The sequence below is a fragment of the Falco naumanni genome, chromosome 1, assembly GCF_017639655.2.
Source record: "Falco naumanni isolate bFalNau1 chromosome 1, bFalNau1.pat, whole genome shotgun sequence".
NCBI lineage: Eukaryota > Metazoa > Chordata > Aves > Falconiformes > Falconidae > Falco > Falco naumanni.
Window position 1 is genome coordinate 38,201,334 of NC_054054.1, and position 23,509 is coordinate 38,224,842.

General features: G+C 61.1%; 2 protein-coding genes across 2 annotated transcripts; both read left to right on the plus strand.

Annotated features, from left to right (window-relative positions):
* The first annotated feature begins 3,195 nt into the window (after positions 1-3,195).
* On the plus strand, positions 3,196-8,022 carry SPEF1 (sperm flagellar 1). The gene is made up of 7 exons (XM_040590178.1): positions 3,196-3,322; positions 3,474-3,585; positions 3,763-3,898; positions 5,031-5,079; positions 5,341-5,404; positions 5,657-5,768; positions 7,552-8,022. Exons 1-7 carry the CDS (start codon positions 3,214-3,216, stop codon positions 7,657-7,659), a joined length of 690 nt encoding a protein of 229 aa, XP_040446112.1. The 5' UTR covers positions 3,196-3,213; the 3' UTR covers positions 7,660-8,022.
* A 2,344-nt stretch (positions 8,023-10,366) lies between these two features.
* Positions 10,367-23,430, plus strand: C1H20orf27 (chromosome 1 C20orf27 homolog). Its single transcript, XM_040590202.1, has 6 exons — positions 10,367-10,451; positions 12,406-12,515; positions 15,502-15,644; positions 18,123-18,261; positions 21,493-21,615; positions 22,646-23,430. Exons 2-6 carry the CDS (start codon positions 12,497-12,499, stop codon positions 22,744-22,746), a joined length of 525 nt encoding a protein of 174 aa, XP_040446136.1. The 5' UTR covers positions 10,367-10,451; positions 12,406-12,496; the 3' UTR covers positions 22,747-23,430.
* The last annotated feature ends 79 nt before the right edge of the window (positions 23,431-23,509 follow it).

Consider the following 23,509-nt stretch of genomic DNA (forward strand, 5'->3'; position numbering starts at 1 on the left):
TGACACCCCCATAGTGGCCAAATCCTGCTCCCCCAGAACCTGTACAAGGCATGGGGGTCCCACATCCCCTCCCTCAGCGATGCCAGGCACATCCCAGCACATTCCAGTGCAGCGGGGCTGGGGGGTTGGTGCTGCCATGGGCTGGGGGACCCCGGGGTCCCGGGCCCCCCAGCACTTCTGGGTGGCTGTGGGACGTCCTCCCTGGCCACTGAGGGCTTTAATTACTTCCAGCCACACGAGGCTGGGCTGGGGGCCGTGGGTCACGGCTCAGGCCAGCTTTGGTGGCTGCCCCGAGCCCGCGCTGGGGGCCTTGGGCAGGGAAGGGGGGGGGGTCTCCAGCCAGCCCAGCTGCAGCTCACAGGGCTCTGCAAGCAGCTGCACTGATAGAGAAAGGGCCACGTGCTTAGGTCTCCCCCCTGCCCCCAGACAGGGAGTTTTGAGGAGCAGGGCTGCAAATAGGAGAAGGAAATGGGGGTCTCCTGTGGGGGTGGGGGGGGGGGGAAGAGGTGTGGGATGCAGGGGTGGGCCCCCAAAGCCCCCTGCCCGCCCAGGGTGCGGCTGCTTGCCCCAATGATGGGGCTCGGGGATGGAGCTGGGTACAGGGGGGGGGGGCTTCGTGGGCTGACGGAGGCTGGCTCGCTTTAATGGCTGCACAGCGAGACCTGTCATAAAGATTACTCTAATTAACAAGGACGAAGTGGGGGGCTGTTCACAGCAGCAGGGCTGGGGCAGGGGGGGCGGTCCCCCCATAGCATCCCACCCCATCAGGTGGCTGCGGGTGTCACGCTGCCTCCCCAAGCCACTCACCCAGCCTGGGCTGCCCCAGTGTGGGACCCCCACCTCGGGGACAAGCTCCCCCTGCTTCAGCAAATAATCCCACAGCATCCCCTTTCCCCACTGGTTCCCCTCCTGGCCTGGCAGTTCTGGGCAGGGACGTGCACCAAAAATGCCGATGTTTTCCCCGAGAGCTTCCACCTGGCCACAGAAAACCTGTTTTCTGCCCCAAAAGGCTTACACGGCAAGGGATGCCCACCCAGCTGGGGGTTTTCCACATTCTTTATGGCTGGTTATTTGCAGGGGGGGCTGCACTGCAGGGAGGTACCAGTGTCTGGCATCCTGGGGTTGTGGGGTCCCATGTGGCAGCCTGTGGGGCCTGTGGGCAGCACACGCACCGATGTGGCTGGTGTCACCAAAGGCATGGTGAAGGCACCAAATCTGACTTGGAAACATGGTGGCTCTGGGTGGGGATCGTGGGGACACAATGGTGCAGGTGGCAAGTGGGGGGTCACCCACCTCCCAGGCCATGGGGTGTGCGGGGGCCTGGGACACCCTAGCACCAAAATACAGGATTTGATTGATTTTTTAAAATTCCGTATGTTGGCGAGTGGAAGGAAAACAGGAGGAGGATGGTGGCAGCGGGATGCTGCGGCGCTGGCAGCAGTGGTGGCATGGGACATGGACCTGCCGACACAGCCAGGACCCACAGGCATGGCAGAAGCTCTGGGTGAGACAGCAGTTTTGGGAACTGCGACCAGAGGGTCCTGGAACAAAACCTCCCCACCCCAATGCATCCTTGGCAGTGATGGGGAGGAAGCTGGCAGGGGGGTGGGGGTGGAGTGGGGGTGGGGTGGGGGTGTGCAAAGGGGCGTCGCCGTTTTCCCCTTCCTGTTTTGCTGCTTTCTACTTCACACACCCAAAGGAGGCTGTGGCTGCGGGTACAGTGGCTGCTGCAATGAACCCTGCTTTGCCGCGGAGAGGAGGTTTCTTGTTCAACACGTTGAATTTAGTTCTGGTTTGGCCAAAAATAAACTTTTTCAGGCTACTTTTATTTACAGCAAGAAGCAAACCAGGAGTGAAACCCTACCGGCCCCCTCTTTTGCAGCTGCTGTGGCCAGAAGAGGGCCAGGGTGGGGAAACTGAGGCACAGATGCTGATGGTGGCAGAGCTGGAGCTCCCGGGTCTGGGCCCTGCTGTAGTAAGGGAGCAGGCTGCAGCAGCAGATAAACTGGCCCATCAGCAGGAGCTGTCCCCACACCGTCCCCATCCCACCTCACTGGAGACTAAGCCACAGACAGAGTTTATCAGTGTCCCCAGTGTCTCACCCACCCCTGGTATCACTGCCTGCAGCGCTGTAATCTGCCTGTTCCTGTCTGTGTGCCGGGGCGGCACAGCTGCCCCACAGGGTGCCCAAGCTGTGGCACTGGTCCTGGCTTGGTTCGTGCCGCACTTGCAGCCAGCTCCTCTGCTCAGCTTCGCCAGGTGGGCACCAATGGCATGGCCACCAGGGAGGGAGCCAGGCTCATGGGCTACTGCTGGGGTGACCGTGGTGCCATGGTCCTGGGAGTCCTCACTGACTGCCCACAAAGATGGTGGTTCTGCTGGTGCCCTGTGCCACAGAAGGATGGCTGTGCTGATGTGTCTGAGGGATGTGTCTCTCCTGGCTAAGGCATCCATCCCAGGGAAGCATCCACTCCATCTAAGTGTCCATCCTCCCCGTGGCATCCATCCCCACTGTCGCTGTCCTCTACGGTGTGTTGTCCCCATAGTGGTGTCCATTGCCATTGTGCTGTCTGTCCCCAGCACGGCCCCCGTGCCCCCCGGAGGGGAGGACAGGAGTGGTGCTCAGGCTCGGGTCCCACGGCCATGAGCAGCCCCTCCCGCTGATCTTCAGTCCCCAGTACCGGGAGCCAGAGCTGCTGCCATGTTGGGGTCCTTCTGTCTTGGGACCCTCCTCCCTGTACCTTCCCAGAGCAGGGACCCCACCTTGCTCAGCATCCTCCTTGCTGGTGGGTGCCAGGCACCCCTCCGGCCTGCCCCACTGCTTGTGGCCCCCGTGGCCTTGGTCCCCCTTGAGCATGCCCCCTTGCTCAGGACCCCCTTGCTGCGGCCTCGGTCCCACAGAGCCTCCCCCCTCACTGGGTGGTCCTGGCTCCCCATTGCTCCAGAGTCTGTCTTGGACTGGCCCTGCACCCCCTGGGTCTGAGCCCCCAGTTCCCCATTTTCCGGGACCCCAGCCCCCCTCCGCCTCGCTGTGAGCCCCGCAGGTCGCCGTCCGCCAGGACTCCCGGAACACCGCTCGCTGTAACTCCCTCGAGCGCCGTTGCCAGGCGACGGCCGCGCTATCCCAGCATGCACCGCGCCCGTTGCCAGGCGACGGCCGCGCGCTCCCAGCATGCCTCGCTGGCCGTTGCCATGGCGGCGGCGGGACGCCACATGGCGGGCAGCGGGGTGGCGGAGGAGCTGAGGGCGCTGTACCGCTGGCTGGACGCCGTGCCGCTCTCCCGGCCGCGCAGGAACATCGCCCGAGACTTCAGTGACGGCGGTAGGACGGGGGTCCCGGTGGGACGGGCCCGGGGGCGGGCCGGGCCCGGCCATGGGCCTAGGTCGGGGCAGCTGGTGGGCCTTGCAGGCCGTGGGGTGGGGGTCCTGGGATGCCCGCCGCCTCCAGCCCCTCTCCTCCTCTCCTCCCGCAGTGTTGGCAGCCGAGGTGGTGAAGTTCTTCTTCCCCACCATGGTGCAGCTGCACAGCTACGTGCCCGCCAGCTCCACGCCACAGAAGCTTGCCAACTGGGGCCACCTCAACAGGTATTGGGGCAGACAGCCCCCTGGTTCCCCTCTACTGGGAGCACTGTGCTGCCCCACAGAGCGTCCCTGTTTGTCCTGGCTGGGGACCAGGCCATCTGGGAGCTGGCTGAGGGTGCTTCAGGAAAGGGGGTGCCTGCCTCTCCACCCTCCTTAGTGCTCATTTGACACCTCTTTTAGGAAGGTGCTGAGTAAGCTGAATTTATCCATCCCAGATGATGTGATCCGGCAGGTTGTGCAGTGCCGGCCCGGCATGGTGGAGCAGGTGCTGCTCCTGCTGCGGCAGAAGATGGAGGAGAAGCAGAAGCAGAGCAAGGTAGTATCCGGCGCAGGCCAGGTCAGCAGGGCCTGGGGGAAGAGACGTGCCTGGCGTGCCATGTCCTGCTGGAGCATCCCGTGCATCTCAGGCTGGAGGGTGCTAAGAGCGAGTAGCCATCCCAGAGAGATCAGTGTTCTTATGGCAGGGGGGCTGGGCTCAGCCCCAGACCACCTTATGAGTGTCATTATCACCTTGCACACTTCCATCTCCCTATCACAAGGATCCTGCTACCACCTCCCTGTCTGCAGCTCCATGGGGAGGTGCAGTGGGGTGTTCAGAGGCAGGGAAACCCCTCGTGTGAGCAGAGCCAGAGTAGGAGCACCCCACCAGGAGTGATGCAGGTGGCAGGGCTGGCCTCACTCAGTGGCTGCAGATGGCAGCTGTGCAGCATCCTGGGGAGCACCATGGCCCCACTCACTCTGCAGCCTTGACTTGGCCCAGGCAGCCCAGGAGGAGCACTGTGAGCTGGGAGAGAGAGAATACTGTCTCCATCACCTTCCTTCCCCACCACCCATCACCTGGCCCTCCTTGCTGGTGTGAGGCCCCTGAAGAGGAGCAGGGAGGTTGCTGGGGGGGCTTCAGCAGCATGTGCTGAGTGGGACGGAACAGGAAGCAGCTGCTGCCTCCTCTCCTGCCCTGGGCAAACCCTCAGCCTGTGACTGTCCTCGTCCTTGTGGTGTGAGAGGAGGATAAATAACTGTGCAGGGCTGAGGCAGGCTGGGCTGTCTCTGCTGTGATGTCACGCTCAGTTCAGAGGAGGAATTCATTATGTGAAGGGCTGTGGCCATGAAGCCTGCAGAAATTCAGGCAGATGGATCCCAGCCCTGCCTTCAGGCTGTAACCCTGGTACCTCAGCCATGTTGCGAAATCCCTGCTCTCAACCGGCCTCTCCTACTGCTGTGGGAGCAAACCTCCCACCCTGACGCTCCACAGGGCCTTGAGCCCCAGCACCACTCTGAGAGGGATGGCATGGGCAACCAAACAGGCTGGGGTACCCTGTTCCCCTTCTCCTGACACTGGGGCCTGGCCAGGTCCCTTCCCTGCACAGGGGCTGTTTGTGGGCTCACCAATAGGGTGACCCACAGCTCATGGCCAGGTGTGATGGGTGTTTTACTGCCTCTCCACACAGGAGCTGGGTGTACAGGCGGCGCTGGAAGAGGTCAGCTACCTGGAGACGGGTATGGCCAGTGTGTGGCATGTTGGGAAGGACAGTCCCATCCTGGCTGTGCTATGGGCTCCCTGGGTCCAAACCCCAAACCGTGACCTTTCTGGTGCCTGGGGGTGGCCACACACAGCCCTGCCTCGTGCTGGGGCACCCAGATAATGAGCCTGGATGGCCCTGAGGGGATAAGAGATGCTACTGGAAGGGGGTGTTCCCGTGGCCGGGTGGGGGGCAGAGCTGTTTGGGCAGATCATGCACTGACTGCTGTGTTTTGCAGGCTACACAAAGGCAAAGAGCAGTGTGGGAGGGGGCTACGCACAGGAGTCTCCCAGGGCTGCTGGGTAAGGGCTGCTGGTGCGGTCGGTGCAAGGACACTGCAAGTGTCTGTTGGATGCTGGTGATGTGTCCCTCCTGGATGGGAGTCCCTGGGGGGGTCAGGGGAGCCCTGTGCTGCAGAGGCAGTGGTGTGCGGAGCAGGACACGGAGGATCTGGTTGTGTGTGTGAGCCCTGTGGTCTGTACAACTCTGTGGGCCAGCAGCGATGCTGCAGGAAGGATCAGATATTGTCCTGGCATTTCCTTTTCCTGGTCCAGGGTGAAGAAAAGCCACCACGGCTGTGCCCGACCTGCTCCGGGGGATGCTGCTCTCTGCCTGCAGCTAACAGAGAGGGAGCAGGCCCTGCTCCTGGCACAGGAAACCATCCAGGTGAGCCCACCTTCTGTCAACCCAGCCAAGCGCTGTCCCTGTAGCAGCACCAAAGTGGGGACAGGCTCCCTTTGCCTCCCCAACTGTCCTGCCATGGTGGTCTAGACAGCAGCCCAAACAGGTGTTTGTTCAGTGCTGTCAACCTCTGGGGTGGCTCCTGTCTCTGTACCTGGCTCTGGTGGCACCCTTAGGTGTGGGCCAGCATGGCGGTGGCTTTGCTGTGGGCCAGCTGGCCAGTGTCTGGCTTGGGTGCTCCTTTGGCTGCTCCAGGGCAGTGCTGGGCTTAAAGGACAAAAGTCTGGTCAAACCAGGTATTGATAGCTCAGCGTAGCCCAGAGACATGGTTCAGTCCCTGCAGCCCTTGTCTCCTTCCACAGCAGAAGGTGTTTTGCTGGCATTTATTGGGTAAACCCTTTTAAAGGCTGTGCCTGCAGATCTCCCACCAGGGTTGTTGTGGTTTAACCCCAGCCGGCAACTATGTACCATGCAGTTGCTTGCTCACTCCCCACCTGCCCTGACCCCAGAGGGATGGGGAGGAGAATCAGGAAAAAGATAAAACTCGAGGGTTGACATAAGAACCATTTAATAATTGAAATAAAATTATTATTATTATTATTAATGAAAAGGCGGTAGAAGGGGAGAGAAATAAAATCCAGAGGGAAGGAGGGAAAACCCACCAAGTGATGCGCAGTACAATTGCTCACTACCCACTGACCAATGCCCAGCTGGTCCTTGAGCAGTGATCTGCAGCCCCTGGCCAACTCCCCCCAATTTATATACTAGGCGTGACTCTATATGGCATGGAATACCCTACTTGGGCCAGTTTGGGTCAGCTGTCCTGGCTGTGTCCCCTCCCAATTTCTTGTGTCCCCCCCAGCCCTCTTGCTGGCAGGGCCTGAGAAACTGAAAAGTCTTTGCTTTAGTATCAACATTACTTAGCAACAATCAAAACTATCAGCGTGTTATCAACATTGTTCTCATGCCAAATACAAAACACAGTACTGCACCAGCTACTAAGAAGAAAGTTAACTTTTTCCCAGCTGAAACCAGGACAGGGGTTAAGAGCTTTCTCTTTCAGTCCTTCCCGCCTGGCCATGCCCTCAATCTCTGTGGCACACACCCAGTCAGTCACATCAATCCCCGATTCCCAAATGTTCCCAATCCTCATCCTTTCTGGTCAGTCTTCCAGCCTGCTGTAACAAGGGTGATGCAGGATGGGCATCACAGCTGTACAGACCCCCCTGCACATGGCTGGCTGTGGCCATCCTAGGGCTGCAGACCAGGCTCCGGGCATCCCTTGTTCGACCCTGGGCAGTGGGTGATTTTTGAAACAAAGCTTCATTCAGTGCTGAGCCAGGGCAGTGGCTCTGTCTGGCCTAAAACTGGGGTTTTTCTGCTGGAAAACATTGCCTAAGATGTAAAATTTTGAAAGAGAGGAAGGAATGCTGTGAGACGTCTTGGATGGGAAGAGTTGGGGAGCTGGGACTCCCAGGCCACATTTTGGGGAGGTGTTAGCTTGATGTGGGTTGTGGGAGCTGGAATAGGGACCCCAGATCTGGCACTGATGCTCACCTGCCTTGATTTGCCTGCAGTAAAAGCTGGCCGGTGCTGCTCAGTCACTGCATCAGCTGCATCAGCCTGGCCCTGAGTCCCCCCTGTGTCCCCTGTCCTTGCTGCTGGCTGTCAGCCAGGCCCCAGCTCCCTGCAGAGCCTGTCTGGGGTGGATGGATGTGCCTCCTGCCCCCCAAAACCAGGCTGAGGGGGTGCTGGTGTCTCTGCTCAGATCCTGCAGCTGAAGGTGGGGAGGCTGGAGCAGCTGCTGCGCCTCAAGAATGTGCGGATCGACGACCTTAGCCGGCGTCTGCAGGAAGCCCAATGCCAGCAGCGGTGAGCGGACCCTCGCCCAACCAGCAGCCCTTCTCCCTGGGCTACCCCCCACCCTGCCTCACCTGTGGCACCTCCTGCTGAGCTGGAAGAGTCATCCCAGTGCCTGCCAGTTGCCCCAGTTCTCAGGGCGGACTCTCAAGGACAAAAGCCAAAGGTGGCAAACACAGATGCAGAAGCAGGGACCCCGTGCCCACTTCGGGGGACCTCCAGTGCCCACCGGCAGGCGGCACAGCAGTGGCATCGATACGGCATGGGCTCTGCTCAGCCCTCCCAGCTGGTGTCTGCCAACGGCAGCAGTCCTTCCTTCCTTCCTTCCTTCCTTCCTTCGCCTTGCACATTGGTAATTAAAAAGCTGGGTCATTGCTCAGAGACTTCCCAGTGAGGCTGAGTCGCTGCGGGGGTCCCACCTGCCCCAGCCTGGGGGCGTTTATTTCCCAGCTGGTCCAGCATCGGAGGGTGGTCGGCAGCATGGGGACGTGGCTCGGCTGCCTGGGCCGGGGAGACGTGCGATGATGGAGGCTGGGATGTAATCCCTTACCCAAAGCTGTTTGTTTTTGTAATCTCTGAGAAAATCCCTGCCTGCTCATGGGCTGGCTGGGCAGCAGCCCTTGGTCTCAAATGGGTGCTGACTGTGTGGGCAGCCCAGCTATGGGGGGGTGTGTGTGTGTGTGTGTCCCTGGCGGTACCCCCAGCTCCTCTGCTTGCCCCCAGGGCTCCCCTGAGGATGTCCCCAGCAGTGGGGAGATGCCTGGGGGTGGCATCACCTTCACTGCACCAGAGTTACCTGCAGCCTTTTAGGTTAAAAAATAGTTGATTTTTCCAACGCATGAGTGCAGCATGTCCCATCAGAGGGGTGCCCCAGGCTCTGTGTGTCCCTCCCCATGGGGCTGAGCCGTGCGCAGTATCACACGTGCCAGAGGCGAAGACGCAGCTGGGGCTCCAGCAGCCTGGGAATGAAGCCCCGCCATTTTAAGCGTTCTGGCATCTGGAAACCACAGTTGAGGCCAGGGCTTCTCACCCTGCAGCATGCAGGCCAGGGCTGAGCAAGCCCTGACCCCTCTCAGACCCTGTGGGGCCAGCTCTTGTCCACACAGGGGGGCTGCTGCCTCCCCCCACATCGTTCCCAGGCTGGTGGACGTGCTCTTTGGAAGGGAACCGGCAGCATTTCCCCAGCAGGGACATGTCCCAGCTGCTTTTCCCATCCTCAATGCCCCTGACAGCCAGCTGCCTCTGTCCCTGCCGGTGCCTTGCTGTTTCCGCAGTGAGATGTGGCCCTTCCTTGTGCTCTGTCCCACTGGAGAGAAGGGACACACAGGCTCAGATGGGGACAGCTACAGCCCGGGAGCTCAGCTGGGCCAGGCGTGAGGGGTGCTGGCTCTCTGACTCCTCAGGGTTTTCTGCAGGAGATGGGATGGGATGGGGTGAGCCAGCCCTGCCCAGCTGCCATGGCTGGCTCCCAGCTTGGTACCCGACCACCCTCCAGCCTCTCCTACAGCTCCGGGATGTGCCGAGCAGGGACAGGGACAGCACTGGCACAGCAGCTGCTCTGCATCGATCCTTTCCAGTAGTCAGCTGGTGGCTTCGGTTTGGTCACCAGAGCCACTGGAGGCTACTCTTGCTCCCTGAGACCCCACAGCTTCCCCATGGCTGCTCCATGATGGGCCAGGGGTTAGGGTTAGGCTTTTTATTTTATTTTTTTGAAATAACCTAAAAATATTTGTTTTGTCACTGGGGGTCTCCCACTCTTTCCCCCACTTTCCCGTGATGGGTCTCTTGCCCAAACAGGGGTGCCGCTTCTCATGCCAATACCTTTTTTTTCCAGTTTGCACAAAGTAGGGGGCTAGGCGGTAACCCGTCAAAACCAGCTCCCCTTGGAGCACATGGCAAAACATTTATACGCTTTGAACAACTGTTTACAGTTATGTTCAGTCACAATTAATTCTCATTAGCTCTTATGAGCCTTGTCTCCATTTAAAGGCACAGTGAACGGTGTTCTTTTATTTCACCTCCCCTGTTCTGTGGGGAGGGGGCTTTGTGAGTAGGGGGCTCTCTCTGCTCCAGGGTGGATCTTCTAGTGTGCTAATTAGGGTACTTCTCACATAGTTCAAGTAATTTTCTGATTAGTTGCATTAACGATTTGGTTCTCCTTGAGCTTATTTTTTTACGTATTCATGGGGTCTATCCCTTCTCCCAAGGCTGTGTTTTGTTAGCAGTATGTAACATCCTCTGTTTTTCAAGTTCTTTTCTTGTTTTTCATTACAGATATTTATGTATTTTGTCTAAATTTCAAGTTAGGTAACAGACTGGCCTTCTAATCAATCACCTATCTGCGAGCCGGTCGACTACACCGAGGCTTGGCCAGCCTCGGAGACGGGGGTCTGAGCAGCAAAAAAACCTAAACACTCCCTCCCCCCCGCCAAATTGTCAGGTTGCCATGACAACCGCTTCCCCGGGGATGGGGGCCGCGGCCCCCCCTCTCCGCCGCGCTGCTCACACCGCCGCCCACACGTGGCGCCCCACAGCCGTGCGCGCCCGCCCTCTATTGGTTGCCCCAGCTGTCTAACACGCCCCCTAGCGACAGTCCCGCCCCTTAGAGACGGCCTTGTCCCGCGGGGCCGCTGGGGAAGCAGTGGCACCGCAGCTGATGGGCGTGCCGGGGAGGCGTGACCGCCTGGGGGGAGGGCAAATGGGAACGGCGGAGTGTGTGTCTGGGCCAATGGGAAGGAGGAGGCGTGTCCCGGTAGTGGGAAGCGGGGAGCGGGGAGCGTGGAGGAGCGCAGGTTGCACTGGCCGTGGGTGAGTGAGAGGGGATGGGGGCAGCCGGGGTGGGGAGCCCCCCGCAGGTCGCCCCCCACCCTATCCCCCCCGACCCCGGGCCGGCGGGGCCCCCCTTCGCATTGCCCTCCTCCGGCATAACCGCGCCGGGGGGGTCCCCGCTCTCCCGGTCCGGGTGGGCTGCGGCAGGACGCTCGCCCGGGGCCGGTCGATGGCCCGTTGCGCAGAGGGGGGGACACCGAGGCCGGAGGCTCATCTCCGCGTCCCCTTTTACGGCACGGAGGCTGAGCCGGCGCGCGGGGGGGGGGGGGGACCCGCACCCACGCGTGACGGGGACCGGTGCCACGCGGGTGATGGCGGCGGCAGATCGGGGCCAGCCGGCGCGCCTCGGGCGGGGAGTGGCGCGTCACCGCCGCCTGCCCGGGGTGTCGGGGTGTGTGTGTGTGTGTCCGAGCGCTGGGAACCCCGTGCCCGGGGTGCCGGGTCTGAGCGCTGGGGACCCCGTGCCCGGGGTGCCAGGGAGCCTGTGGGACACCAGCTACCCCGGAGCTGCAGGCGAGGGGAGGGGTCCTTGACCACCCTCCCCCCGCCCAGGGCACAGGGAGCCTGTGTGCCCCGTGTTTGCCCCAGGTGCCATGCCCACCCTGGTCCCCGAGCCCCAAGCCCCTGCTTGGGAGCTGCTTGTCCCGTGCCCCCCCCCCACCTCCCAGGGAGCTGTGTCCCATCCTGGGGTCCCCTCTCACCCCACGCTGCTCATGGATGCGTTTTGGTGTCGGTGCATCTCTTGAGGCATCCCAAATACTGGGCTGTTCTCTCCCAGATCTTCTCCAGGCTGGATCATTTGGTCTTTGGGCAGCAGCACCATGGGGGCTGTGGTGAGGGTCTGCTGGCTCCCCTGACTGCTTGAGAGGCTCCCTGCTCTTTCAGCTCTGCTTTTATTTAATCTTATTTTCACCCGAGACTGATGCTGTCAATGCTTTTTCCATAAATTTCTCTGTACTCGGCAGGCTGGGCTGCTGACGGAGCCGTTTCGATTACCTGCCTCTTACTGCTGGGTTTCTGGGGTCGCTGGCGGTGGGACGGGGTGCCCGGCACTGTTACCAGCCCGTGGATGGGTTCCTGTGGGGCAGTGGGGCTGGCTGAGCCCCAGGGTAGGGGTTTGAGCCTCAGCTACCAGCAAGGGGGTCTTTGGGGTATCAGATCCTGAACCGTGGGGGCTGTGAGCTGCAGCCTGGCCCCGGTGGTTCCCCCCGCCTTGGTGCAGGGGCAGACCTGACCCTGGGGCTGGGGGGGGCTGGCAGGGGCCCCTGCCGTGGTCTTGCAGAGCTACCGGGGGGAGCACAGCCCTGGGGGAGGCAGTGCCAGCTGGGCTGGAGAGAGTGGCTGTTCCCATGGGAGCTGTGCTGGCAGGCTGGGGGAAAGGGGTTTGGGGGGGTTCTGGGTTTGGGGTCTGCACTGCTGCTGCCAGCCTGTAGAGGCTTCTCCAGCTCGGGGGTCGGTGTGGCAGCTGCTGGACGGAGCCTTTGAGAAGGTGGTGGTAGGGAATGGGGAAACTGAGGCACGGGGTGTGCTCTGCTCTCTGTTGATGGCTGGGAGATGCGATGGGCATGTCCTGGCTGCTGCGCCGGGGCTGGGAATCCTGCCTTTCCTGGGCAGGGGCTGGCTGCATCCCCAGGAGCTGGGACTGGTCGAGTCACGCCACGGGCTCGTGGTGGAGCGGGCAGAGGCGCTGCCGGTGCTGCCCTGTGCCCGTCACGCCGCAGGGCTGGGCGCAGGCCCCACTGCGCTGCCCGACGCCCCTGAGCTGCAGACGGGCTCCTCCCTGGCAGCTCCGTGCCGGCGCTCGGCCGGAGTCGCGGCCGTGCGGTGCCATCATGTCCGTGGAGCTCGGCTGGCCTTGGCACCCGGCTGGGGAGAGCGGCCGCCCTCCTCGGCTCTGCCTGCCCCTGCCTAACCCTGCCTGTTCCCTGCCCAGCGCCGGTGCTCGGGAGCGGCGGCAGCCCCGCAGGATGGCCGTCTGCCCATGCCTTTGAAGTTTCGCACAAGGACGACCGCTGCAGGGACACATGGCTACAGCTAGCAAGGGTGAGTCCTCGGCATCCCCCCCCCCGCACCTGCCTGCTCCTCGCCCCCTCCCGGGCTTCCTGCCTTGGTGTGGGGCTGGTGTCCAAGTTGGATGCTCGCTCCTTCCCGGCGAAGCCACCCTGCCCGCGGCCCTGCTGAGGGGTCCCTCTGCCCGCAGCTGGGGATGTCAGAGCTGCCCCCCCTGTGCCCAGGGAGCAGCCGAGCAGGGCAGAGCCTGTGGGGAACTGGGGGGATGTTCCCTCTGTTTTCCCACTGCGAGTTGTGAGTGAGCACATACTGAGGGGGCTTGTGGTGGGGTGGGGGGGCTCCAGTGAGGTGCTGCTGGCATCGCTCCGCCACAGAACCCCTCTCCGGTAATTGGCACAAGTTCCGCACCCCAGGCAAGGTTGCTGTGGGAGGTGGTGGGTGCCAGGTGTTCCTGGGGTGCTTCCAGCCTTTCCTGGATCCTGGCTGCTGCCCCAAAAGGCTCTGGCTGGGCTTGGGGAGCTGGGTGCTTTGTCTGTGCTGGGAGGGGACCCCGAAAGGCTGCTGGCACGAGGTGCCCTGTGGTAGCAGGGCCCGGCTCTCTGCCGTGCAGAGACAAAGACCGAAGAAGCTCTTTGTGCTGCTGCTGGGCGTGATTTCATCTGCCTTTGTGTGCCTGGTCGCGGCTCCGGCCTCTGCGGCTCCTTCCCCACTGCCGGTAAGTGGGGCTGTGGGACGGCTCCATCCCGGGGGGCTTTCCTCCTGCTGGCGGTGAAGCCTGCTCCAGCTTCCCGGCAGGATGAGGGCCGGGTGAACAGTCTGTTGGGGGTGATGCCAAGGGACAGGCAGGTTGCCTGTTCTGGGCTGTCTTGTTCCTGGCAGCGTGGGGGAGAGGGGCTGGTGGTCCCGGCAGCAGGAGCAGTGTGCTGGGAGAGCCTGACCCCCCCCCCGCCCCGTGCTTCCCTGCTCCCAGCCCTGCCTCCCCAGGGATACTGCGGGGGGACGATGTGATGTGGTGACTCTGAAGGTTGCACCCGCTGCCAGGGCTTGCGATTTGTTGTTGATACATGCGAGGCAGGCATCCCCGGCTCTGGCAGGTGTGGGTTGGACCCCCAGACCTGTCCCCATGGGTGCCCGGGGAGCGTGGCACCAGCCTGGCTGCCAGCACGCTGACCATGAGTCTGGCAGGTTCTGGTGACCCTCCTGCCATGACTGCAGTGGGACTTGAGATAAAACACGCCAGGTCTGGGTGATTTTCTGCCCAGTCTCTGCCTATACCCCCGCCCATGCCTCCCCTCGCTGCCGGGTGTGTGCAGGGCACACAATTGCATTTCGTCCCTAATAAGATTTCCATCCTGGCTGACTTGGGACATGTCCTGCATGGGTGGGTGCTCCCACCCCATGCGCCCTGGGCTTCAGAGGTGCCACTGTCACCTGTCTAGCCTCTGCTCAGGGCCCCTGGGGGTGTCCCCTCCTGCCAGGGTGAGGACAGTCCCTGTCATTCCCTCCTGAGTCGGGACAGGGGCACAGCACAGTGCAGCCTCTCAAGGTCACCGGGATGTATGCCAGCAGGTGACCCTGTTCCTGGGACAGCTGGTTCCCGGGACAGCTGCCCGCGGTGCCTGGCTGCCACCTTCGCCTTCCTCTGACCTCACTGTCTCCAGAGGGTCTTCAGGCACGCCGTGCCGGGGGGCTAGCTGAGTGCCACTGGTGGCCGGGTACCCTCTGGAGACACTTGCCTGGCTTTGTAAGCTCTGTGCTGGACATCGGCTGTACTGCCTCCAAGCACCATGTGACAAAGACACATATTTGGGATTTTCCCTCCCAGTCTCCTGGCAGACATGGGGGCTTGACTCCTCTGAACCTGGTGCTGGCACTGAGATTCCTGATGGCAACTGCGGGCTGGGACCTCACCTGTCACCACAACTTCTGGCTGGTGTGTGGGATCCGAGCAGGTCCTGGGCTCATGCTGCCCTGTGGCACCTGTAAGGGCTCTGCGGGGCAGAGGGTGGCCATGCCCTGTCACGGGGACCAGGTGCCACCTGTGTGTCAGTGGAGAGGGTCCCATCAGTGTCCCCTTTACCACCACAGCCACGTGCAGCTGCGTCGCTCTGCGAGCGGTCGAGTCTCTTGTTTTTCCCCTGCATGCGGGGAAGGGATTTCTGCCGAGCTGTTCCGGCTGAACAATGCTGAGTTATTAAATCTCCGGCGTTTCCAGCCTGCTGAGGCACAAAGAGCCTTTTCTTTAAGGAGGCGGCAATCTGCTCCCAGCCGCTGCCAGATGGATGCAATCGGCGGCCGGACTGGGGGGGTTTCTTAGGGTGTACCGGGGAGGAAGAGGAGAGGCTGTTTTTTCTTGGAAGCTCCCAGAAAGCCTGTTGCAAAGGTGCAAGTGGAAAGGTCCGTGGCGTTTGTGCGTTTGTGTGGGCTCCTTCTGGCCCTGGGGACCTCAGTGTCCCCAAGCAGATGTCTGTCCTTGCAGGGCCGTTGCATTTTTCTGGTTTCCCTGGAGCACTGTGGGGTTTGCTCAGCAGCATGCTGGCCAGTTTTGCAGCCCTGGCGAGCTCTGCCTAGCACTCTGGGATGTACAGGAGCCCTTGCCTGGGGAAGCTGTCCTTGTCCCACCCATGTCCTCTTCCCTGCATAGCCCGTGTCTCCGCTCATCCCGTTCCTCTGCACTGAGGATATCACAGGAGTGAGGAAATGCCACTGAGCCCAGGGGACAGGTGGGACCCTCGCAGCCTCTGGACATCGGCTGGTGGCAGGTCCATGCACTCCCCCCTGTTTGGAGGGCAAGCTCTCTGTGGTCACTGGTCACTGGTGTCTGTGTGCCCTCTCTCCAGCCTGTGGCATCGGGTGTTTCTGGAATGAGGACAGAGGAGGGAGCTGGGGAATGATGCTCCAGCCTCGGTCCATCTGTGAGGGGGGCATGGACCTGGGAACACGGAGCTGGGGACAGAGGGGGTGCTTCCCAGGTGGGCAGGGAGTGACACCCGGGCTCTGTCCTCTCCTCCTCACGCAGGCAGCAAGGCCAAGGGAGGGGGCATACGCTTCACCCCCAGCCAGCCCGCTGAGGGGGCCCACGGGCATGTGCACTTCGATGAGAAGCTCCACGATTCAGCAGTGATGGTGACACAGGAGAAGGACGGCAGCTTCCTTGTCAAGGTGGGAGCTGGGACCTGTGGGACAAGGGGGGGTACCGGTGCCACCCTGGCCTGTCCCCGCACCTGGCAGCGGTGCTGGGTCTGTCCTGGCCACCCTGTGGGGTAGGTGGACCCCGGTGCTGCCTGTCGTAGCCCCCTGAGCTGTGGGGCTTCTGCTGCCTGCAGCAATACCTGCTTCGGGGAGGTTTTCATTGCCGCCCCTCTGGACATTGCTCCATCTCTGTTACAGTTCTCAGATCTGGGGGTGTTTCTGGCCCCCCTAACCCCGTGATGTACTTAGGAGGGCCTGGGAGCGGCTGTGATGCTCCTGAGGGTGCAGGTATGAGTGTGGGTGCTTTGCCCTGGGTTCAGCCATTTAGCACCCAATTCTTGCAGCTGCATCCAGCCTCTGCCCGCAATGGGGGCAGGCTGGGGGCTGTCTGGGGGGGGGGGCCTGGCCCGTGTTGCCATTGCAGTCATCTGGGCAGTGTTTGTGGGGCTGTCAGGGCAGATCTGATGGCCTGGGGCGGGATGTGGGTCCCCTCTGGAAATCAGGGTCTGGTGGGATCACAAGCAGCAGAGCCCGTTCTTGGCGGGGTGGGCTGGGGAAGCTGCTGGCCCTGCTGTGCCCTGGGGCACGGGGGATGTGGCACTGTCCCCTCTGCCCCTGTGTTGGGGGGACAGGGCTGAGCTGGGCCTCACCCTGCGTGCCAGTGGAGCCATGGCTTCTGCTCAGTCCCCTCCAGCCACGTGCCTGTGGCTGTGGGAGGGTGTTAGCATGGGTTCAGGTTTGATGGTGGCTCCCAACCCCATGGCTGGGGAACAGTGATGGCAGCGGGGACAGCAAGTCATCTGTAATGGCACCTCATATTTCATCCTGGCACGTTTGCAAAGCCGAGCATGCGCTGCCTGCCCCGTCCCACAGCTCCTCACCCCACGCAGCAAGGCTGAGTGGCAGGAGTGGAGGCTTCAGTGCCGAGGTGCTGTGGGCTTTGGTGGCAGTGGGGTCTACCTGTGAGATGAGCACCTTGGCAGTGACTTGGAGGTGCAGGTCGCTGGTCCTCTGCCCGGAGCAGCTTTATTGTTGTTGCTCCACCTGGCGTGCAGCTGGCCCCTCCATCCCAGTCTCTCCTTTGGAGACCCTTTTCTCCCAAGAAACAACCCCCTTGGAGAGCATCGGGGTTGCTCCTGCGCTGTGTGCAGCAGAGCAATCTGAAACTGCCTTTCAGCTCTGAGTCAGTTATTTGTATCAGGTGGATGATGGGTTATCGCCCTAAAAATGGCAGTGAATTGCTTAGCAATTGCCGATCTGTGGGTGGTTGTTATTATTTTTTCCACCCGTGCTGTGCAGCGTGCCGCAGGCATCCCGGCACTGCACGTGCCTCCCTGGGGAAGGGGGGCTGCCCTCAGTGCTGGTGGCAGAGTGGGACCAGCCCGGCACTGGCAGCCACCCTCACTGAGCCCAGCACACTGGGGCTGCGTGGGTCTGTGGGTTTATTCACGCGGTCCTTCCTTCTGGACAGGTTTGGGGTGCACCCTGCACCCCACAGCACTGCCTGTGTGCCTGCCCCCTGTCTCGGAGCCAGGAGGAGACCCTCATCCTCTCCCCTGGGGAGAAAAAGCTCATTAGGGCTGGTCACCAAACATCTTCCCGTGGCCTTAAAATCCCCAGAGCTGCGCGTTGTCGTTTCCGTTGGTTTCCACGTTGCAGTGATGCCTCAGAGCTGCTTGTGGCCAGGAATGTGCCAGCATATGGCTGGCATTCTTTTATCTGGGTGTGTATAGCTAGATACGTGTTTGGGCGTGTTATACATGTATTTACGTGGTGGTGGAGGTGCACCCTGGGGCAGGCTGTCAGGTGTGGGGTTGTGCCCCAGACAGGGCTTGCACGTTGCCGGTGGGGTTTGTGGCAGTCACTGGGTCTCCCAGCTGGGACAGATCCTGGCTGTGCCCTGGGCTCTGCCCCAAGGAGGGTTTGCAGGCATGTCTGGAGCTTGGCAGCTTTCTCTGCTCCCTTCCCAAAATGGCTTTTTCTGAGTGGGATGGAGACGAACCTCTTTCTGGAGGTGGCCGGCTCTGAAAGGGCTCTGGCTTTCATCGTGGCAGTGGATAAATGACATTTGAAGGCGTGCTCTTGGAAACATCTTGGCTTTTAGAGACCAGAAACAGCAGCTGAACGCATTTGGTTTACACTGGGAAAATTGGTCTCTGCTCCCATGACACCGATGGGTGGTTGTTCCCAGAGCTTTGCCTGGAACTGGTTATTTTTGCTTTGTGCAGCCAAAATAGAACTGTTTGTTATGTTTTTGGCAATTATTTACTGCCCCCCACCTTCCTGTGGGCTCTGGGTGCTCGATGCCTAGTGGGTCCCTGTCCCTGGGGTGGGATGGGGGTGGGTGGGTGGGATTAGCTGTGACGATGGCAGCGTGGGACCACCTCCTGTGTGGTTCAGTGCTTGCCTGAGGCATGGCCTGACCCTCGCTGTGTCCCCTGCTTGCAGGTGGGATTCCTGAAGATCCTCCACAAGTACGAGATCACATTCCTCCTGCCCCCATTGCAGAGGCTGGGGAAGGACATCTGTGCCATTCCCCTCCCCAACCTCAACCTCCGAGTCATCAGCATCACCCCTCTGGCAGAAGGTAAGGTCCTCCTCTTTGTCACCCCGCTCTGTCCCCCCAGCGGCTGTTGTGCCGGTCCCGGATCCTGCCCTTGCTTTGCTGCGGCTGGCGAGGGGGGCACTGCCTGGACTGGGGGGGCTGCCATACCCAGACGTACCCCCGAGTGCCCCTGGGGGTGGCAGGGGTGCCTGGCCCATGGCAGGGCCCCTTGGGGAGCATGGACCAAGTGCTCCTGTGGGGTGGGAGGCAGCTGGCGGCCCCCGGGTGCACCCGTGGCCAGTGGGGTTGAGCCCTTGCCAGGTTGGGGGATGGTTCCTCTTCCTCGGGGAGCCGGGAGCCCCCGGGAGCTCCTGGGGATGGATTTTATTGTCGGGGTGTTTCCTGCCTTATGGGAACTCAGTGGGTGAGTGTCCTCCAAAGCACTTCCCAAACCCCAAGCCTCGTCCTTCGGCTGAGCATAGAGAGGGGTGACAGGCCGATTGGGCTGTCCCTGACCCATGGGGCTTTGTGGACAAGTCCTGCTGCAGCTGCTAGTGATGAGGGTGGCATTTGGTCCTGGTGCTGCCCGGGATGCCTGTACCTTTGCTTGGGCCGCATCCTGGTGCCCATTCCTGCAGCGCTGTGTTAGAGCTTTACTCCATGGAGAAGGAATCTGTGTTTCCACTGCACCTCCCGTGAGACGCCCGACCTCGACCCGCATGCTTGAAGAGCGGCTTTTGTGGCATTTTAATCCAGGAACCTGCTGAACAGAGTCCAGACGTGCTGGTATTTTTAGCACTTGCTCTGTCTGCTCTTTGCCTGCGCAGAGGGTCTGCCTAAAGAAGAGGCTGGAGCTGAGGCGGGGTCACCTCTCCGTCTGTCTCCAGGCTTCTTGCTAATTCTGTTGTTGTAGAGGAAAGGAGGGTAATGCCCTGAGATGTAAGCCCGTGGTGTGGGTCTGTGCAGAGGTGATCCCGGGCTTGGGTTGGTGCTGTGTCTGTGGCAGCTCAGCCCCATCGGAGCCTGTGTGGGGGCCGGGTATGTGGCAGCCCCCCAGGATCACGGCTGTGGGGCTAGGGTCCTGCTGGCTGCTCTGCACCCTCCTTTCCTCCTGTCCCGTTCCTGGCTCCTCCAGCCCTTGGTCCTGCTTGGATCATCCCATACTGGCTGGCAGTGCCAGTTTGGACACAGCCGGCCCCCGGCCCCATGGCTGCTCTTCTGTCCCCTGCAGACTCCGTCTCACCGTAACTTACCATCTACAACTGGGAGGTTAAATGCTCTTTTATCCCAAATATGCATCAATCGGGTGCTGTTTCTTGTGGGTTCAGATCAGTCTGGGAGGCAGGAGGTGAAGAGCAGCTGTGAGTTTGTGGAGCAGAGCCCACAGCCCAGTCGGGATGGGGACAAGTACAGGGTTTGCTCCAAGAGGTGCCAGGCTCATGCACCAGTCTGGCACTGCTCTGGGGTCAGTTTGCCACCGGCACGTCTGTGGGAGAAGGGAGCAGGGCTGTGGTGGTGGCCCTGGTGCAGCAGTTAGGACAGCCAAGCATCACTCTGGGTTCAGTGGCAGACAGCTCGGGGACATGGGATCAGTTCTGAGGACACAGCGGGCTGCAAAGCACCTTGGGCCACCTCAGCTGGTCCCGTGCCAGCAGCTCCAGCTGACAAGCAGCTGTGGGTGCTCCTTCCCGCATCCCTGTCCCCTCTGGCTCTTGGGGCTGCAACTTGCCGCCTCCCGGCAGCCGAGGGTCTGGTTGCTGGCAGGGATGGGCTGTGGCTCTGCCTGCGCTGCTGCTGGCCCCGGCCCAGCAAAGCACTTAAGCTTTGTTTGCTTGAAGCTCCTCACCTTGGGCTGGCGTGCCTGGCTTGGGCTCCGGGCCAGGGCTCCCGAGGCTTTGGGGAAAAGAGCCCTTTGGGGACCCAGAGCCGCTCCGGTGGGATGCCGAGGAGCCCAGTGCCTCACAGTAAATCTGGCAGAGACAAAGCAGCCTCAGGTGAGCATGGGCTGGAGATGTCAGCTCCCAGCCCTCGGGAGGTTTTGTCACAGTTTCTCCCTCCTGCTGGCTGAGCTGCCTCTGAGCAGAGAAAGTGCTTCCCTGCCCCGAGCTGCCCTCGGGCTCCCCACTGGCCTCTCTTCAGGCACCGGAGCCCTGTGCGCGTGGGGACTTGGAGGAGCAGATGGGGAACATTTGTCGTGGCCATAAGTGGTTTGCTCTGCCCTGTCCCACTGCGCTCCCCGTGCATGCCTGGTGTTTCTGAGCCGTGGGCTGAGCTCATGGAGCAGACTGTTGCATGTGCTCGGGAGCCTGGATGATGCTCTGTGCATTTTTATTTCTTTTTTTGTGCTGTTGCAGCATCCCACTGTGCCAGCCATGTCAGGGTGCTCCCTGCGAGCTGTGTGGGGCTGCCTGGCCGCGTGCTCACTTGTTTCCCCCATGCCAGGGTTTGGTTAACACCTTTCTGCAGCTTTATTAATTTTCTACATTTCCTTTATCTTTTACATTGTGCTTTTACTTTTTCCCAGATTAAAAGCAACTGCCTCCTTTGGCCCTGCCAGCTGTCCCTGAGCTGGGGGGGTGTGGGGCCAGGGCCAGCCTTCACCCCATCCGAGCTGGGGGCTGCAAGGGCTGTTTCTGCGTTCCCACTGCTCTGCGAGGCGAGAGACATGGCACTTTTGGCATGGGAAATGACCCTGGCTAGGGCACTGCAGGCAGGGCAGGGTGCAGGCAGCACTGTTTGCTGTGTTTGGGGGGTCTGGTGTGCTGGAGCTGGAGGATCCCGGCTGGATGGGATGTGGGACACCCCCGGCTGTGACTGGATGTGCAGCGCAGCTGTATGCCAGTGTCCTGCTCTGCTGCTCCTTCCCTGTGGGGCTCTGCAAAGCCCCTGTGGCCTAGGGCAGGGTGACAGGCAGGTCTCAGACGTGCCATCAGCTCAGGGTGCTGGGGATGCTCAGCACCCTTATGGTAGTCCCCTCAGCCCAGCCCTGGAAAGAGCAGTGTCCCCTGAGACCTCGCCTGCATCTCTGCGGCCACAGTTCAGCATCCTTGTCTCTGTCTCCCGGGTGGGGAAACTGAGGCAGCTGGTGGGGAGGGAGCCCAGCAGGGTTTGTGCCATGTTGCTCAGCACCTCGGTGGTGGGGAGATGGTACTAAATCTGCCATGCCCCAGGCTCTGCTGCCTTTGGGTGCCTGCGGTGAGGAGGGACTCCTGGAGTGGGGCAGGAAAGGTGTGGGCAGGTGGATCCCAGCTCCCAGGGTGTCTCTGTCCCCAGGCTACAGTGTGAAGTGCGAGTACACGGCGCACAAGGAAGGGGTCTTGAAGGAGGAGATGGTCCTGGCCAGCGAGGCTGGCGAAGGTGCCTGCATCAAGGTCGTGGTCCAAGCCCGTGTGATGGGTAAGGATCTGCCAGCAGCGGTGCAAGGGTCTTGCCCGGTTCCTTGGGTTTCAGAGCAGCGATTCCTCCCTGGCGCAGCTGGTAATGGAGACCTGCTGCTTTCTGCTGTGCCTGGGGAGCCAGGGATGCTCCCTGCATCCCCCAGACCCTGCTCCATCCCCCCTCCTTCCCTAGACGCTGCTCCATCCCCCCTCCTTCCCCAGCCCATCTTCCTCCAGTTCTCCCAGTTGAGCGGTTGCAGACGTTCCCCACCTGGTGGGCACTCCTAAGAAATTGTCTAAACCGGACAGCTTTCGCCCTGGAAATCCCCAGACCAGGGGATGAGGCCGTGGGGCCTCCCTCGTGAAGGGGTGCACGGAGTGGGGCTGCAGTGGATGGTTTGGGGGCACCCCTTGCACCCCCCCATCCTCACCGCAAGCCCAGCCAGAGGCCTGGGGCCAAGCCCACTGCCCCTCCCGCCGCCCCCCCCCCCCCCTCCAGCCATGGCTGCTTGGCGGGCAGCACAGTAGTCTTTAATTTAAATTTTTTTTTTTTTTCCCCTCCCTCACCTTGCTGCTTAATTTGGGTCAGTTAATTAGAGCAGCGTTCTGTAGCTTGGCGACTGCCTTCACGGGCTTCATCCGCACTGTCCCTGAGCCGGCATGGCTGGCCGTTTGCTCCCTGCCCCTCCAAACCCTGTCCCCCCCACTCCCCCCACCCCCACCCCGCACCCGGCTATCTCCCTGCGTCCCACCCCCTGTCCCAGCCCCAGTGCACTGGGGGCTGAGCACCATCCCCATGCAGCACCCTGAGGGCAGTGAGTACAGCAGTGACCTGGGGACAGGGTGCAGTATCCCTGCGTCTCCCATCCCCGTGGGTGCTGGCATCCCTTGTACAGGGACTGCGGGAGGGAGGACAGGCACCTGTGAGCCTGAACACTCCCCAAAAGTGCCCTCAAAAAGGTGAAGCAAGCCTGCCAGGCCAGCCTGAGGCCATATGTGGCTGTCCCCTGGCTCTGTCCCCATCCCCACCATCCCCTCCTGTCCCACAGATCGGCACCACGGCACGCCGATGCTCCTGGATGGGGTGCGCTGCATCGGCGCGGAGCTGGAGTACGACTCGGAGCAGAGCGATTGGCATGGCTTTGACTAGCCCCCCCGCCCCCTGGCCCGCTGCCACCTGCGTGGTTCCTAAGGACGAAGGTCAAATTTTAAAAAAAGAACAGAAAAAAACCCCACCAACCAACCCCAAACCCCCCCGACCCTACCAACGTAGGTCCTGGGGGCTGTGGCTCCATGGACACCGTGGAGCTGGGGGCAAGCTGCTGCCTCCCCAGCTGTGGCCGCCCACTTTCCCTGCTGCAGGTCCGGGGGTCCCTGAAGTGCAGGAGGGGCTCCCCAAATGTTGGAGCATCTCTTGCTGGAGCTTTGGTGAGGGATCCCACTTGCTGCCTCCAGCTGCTCTTGCTGCTTTCCCCTCACTTTTACCCCCAAGCTCCCCAGGAGAGGGGATGTTTGGGGGTGGCGGAGCCCCAGCTGACCCCCCGGGGGTGAAATTTTGCCTCCTGGGGTGTGGAGCTGAGCTGGGCCAGGGCAGGAGCTGGCAGTGGAAACTGATGTCCCTGTGGCAGAGCCCGTCCATGTCCTCATGTTGCAGCCATTGACTTGGTCTCCTTCCATTTTTTTTTTTTTTGTTTTTTTTTTTTTTTTTCTTCGTTTTTTTTTTTCCCCAGTAAGACCCATGGTACAAGGACCAGGAGAAGTGGCTCAGTTTCAAAAGCAACAGGAGGCTTTATGTGCCTATATATATATAAAAATATATATAGATATAGATATATACACATCTGTGTGTATGTGTGGGTTTTTTTAAGTACAAAAATCTATAGAGGTAAGTAATAAATTTCAGCAGAGAAGGG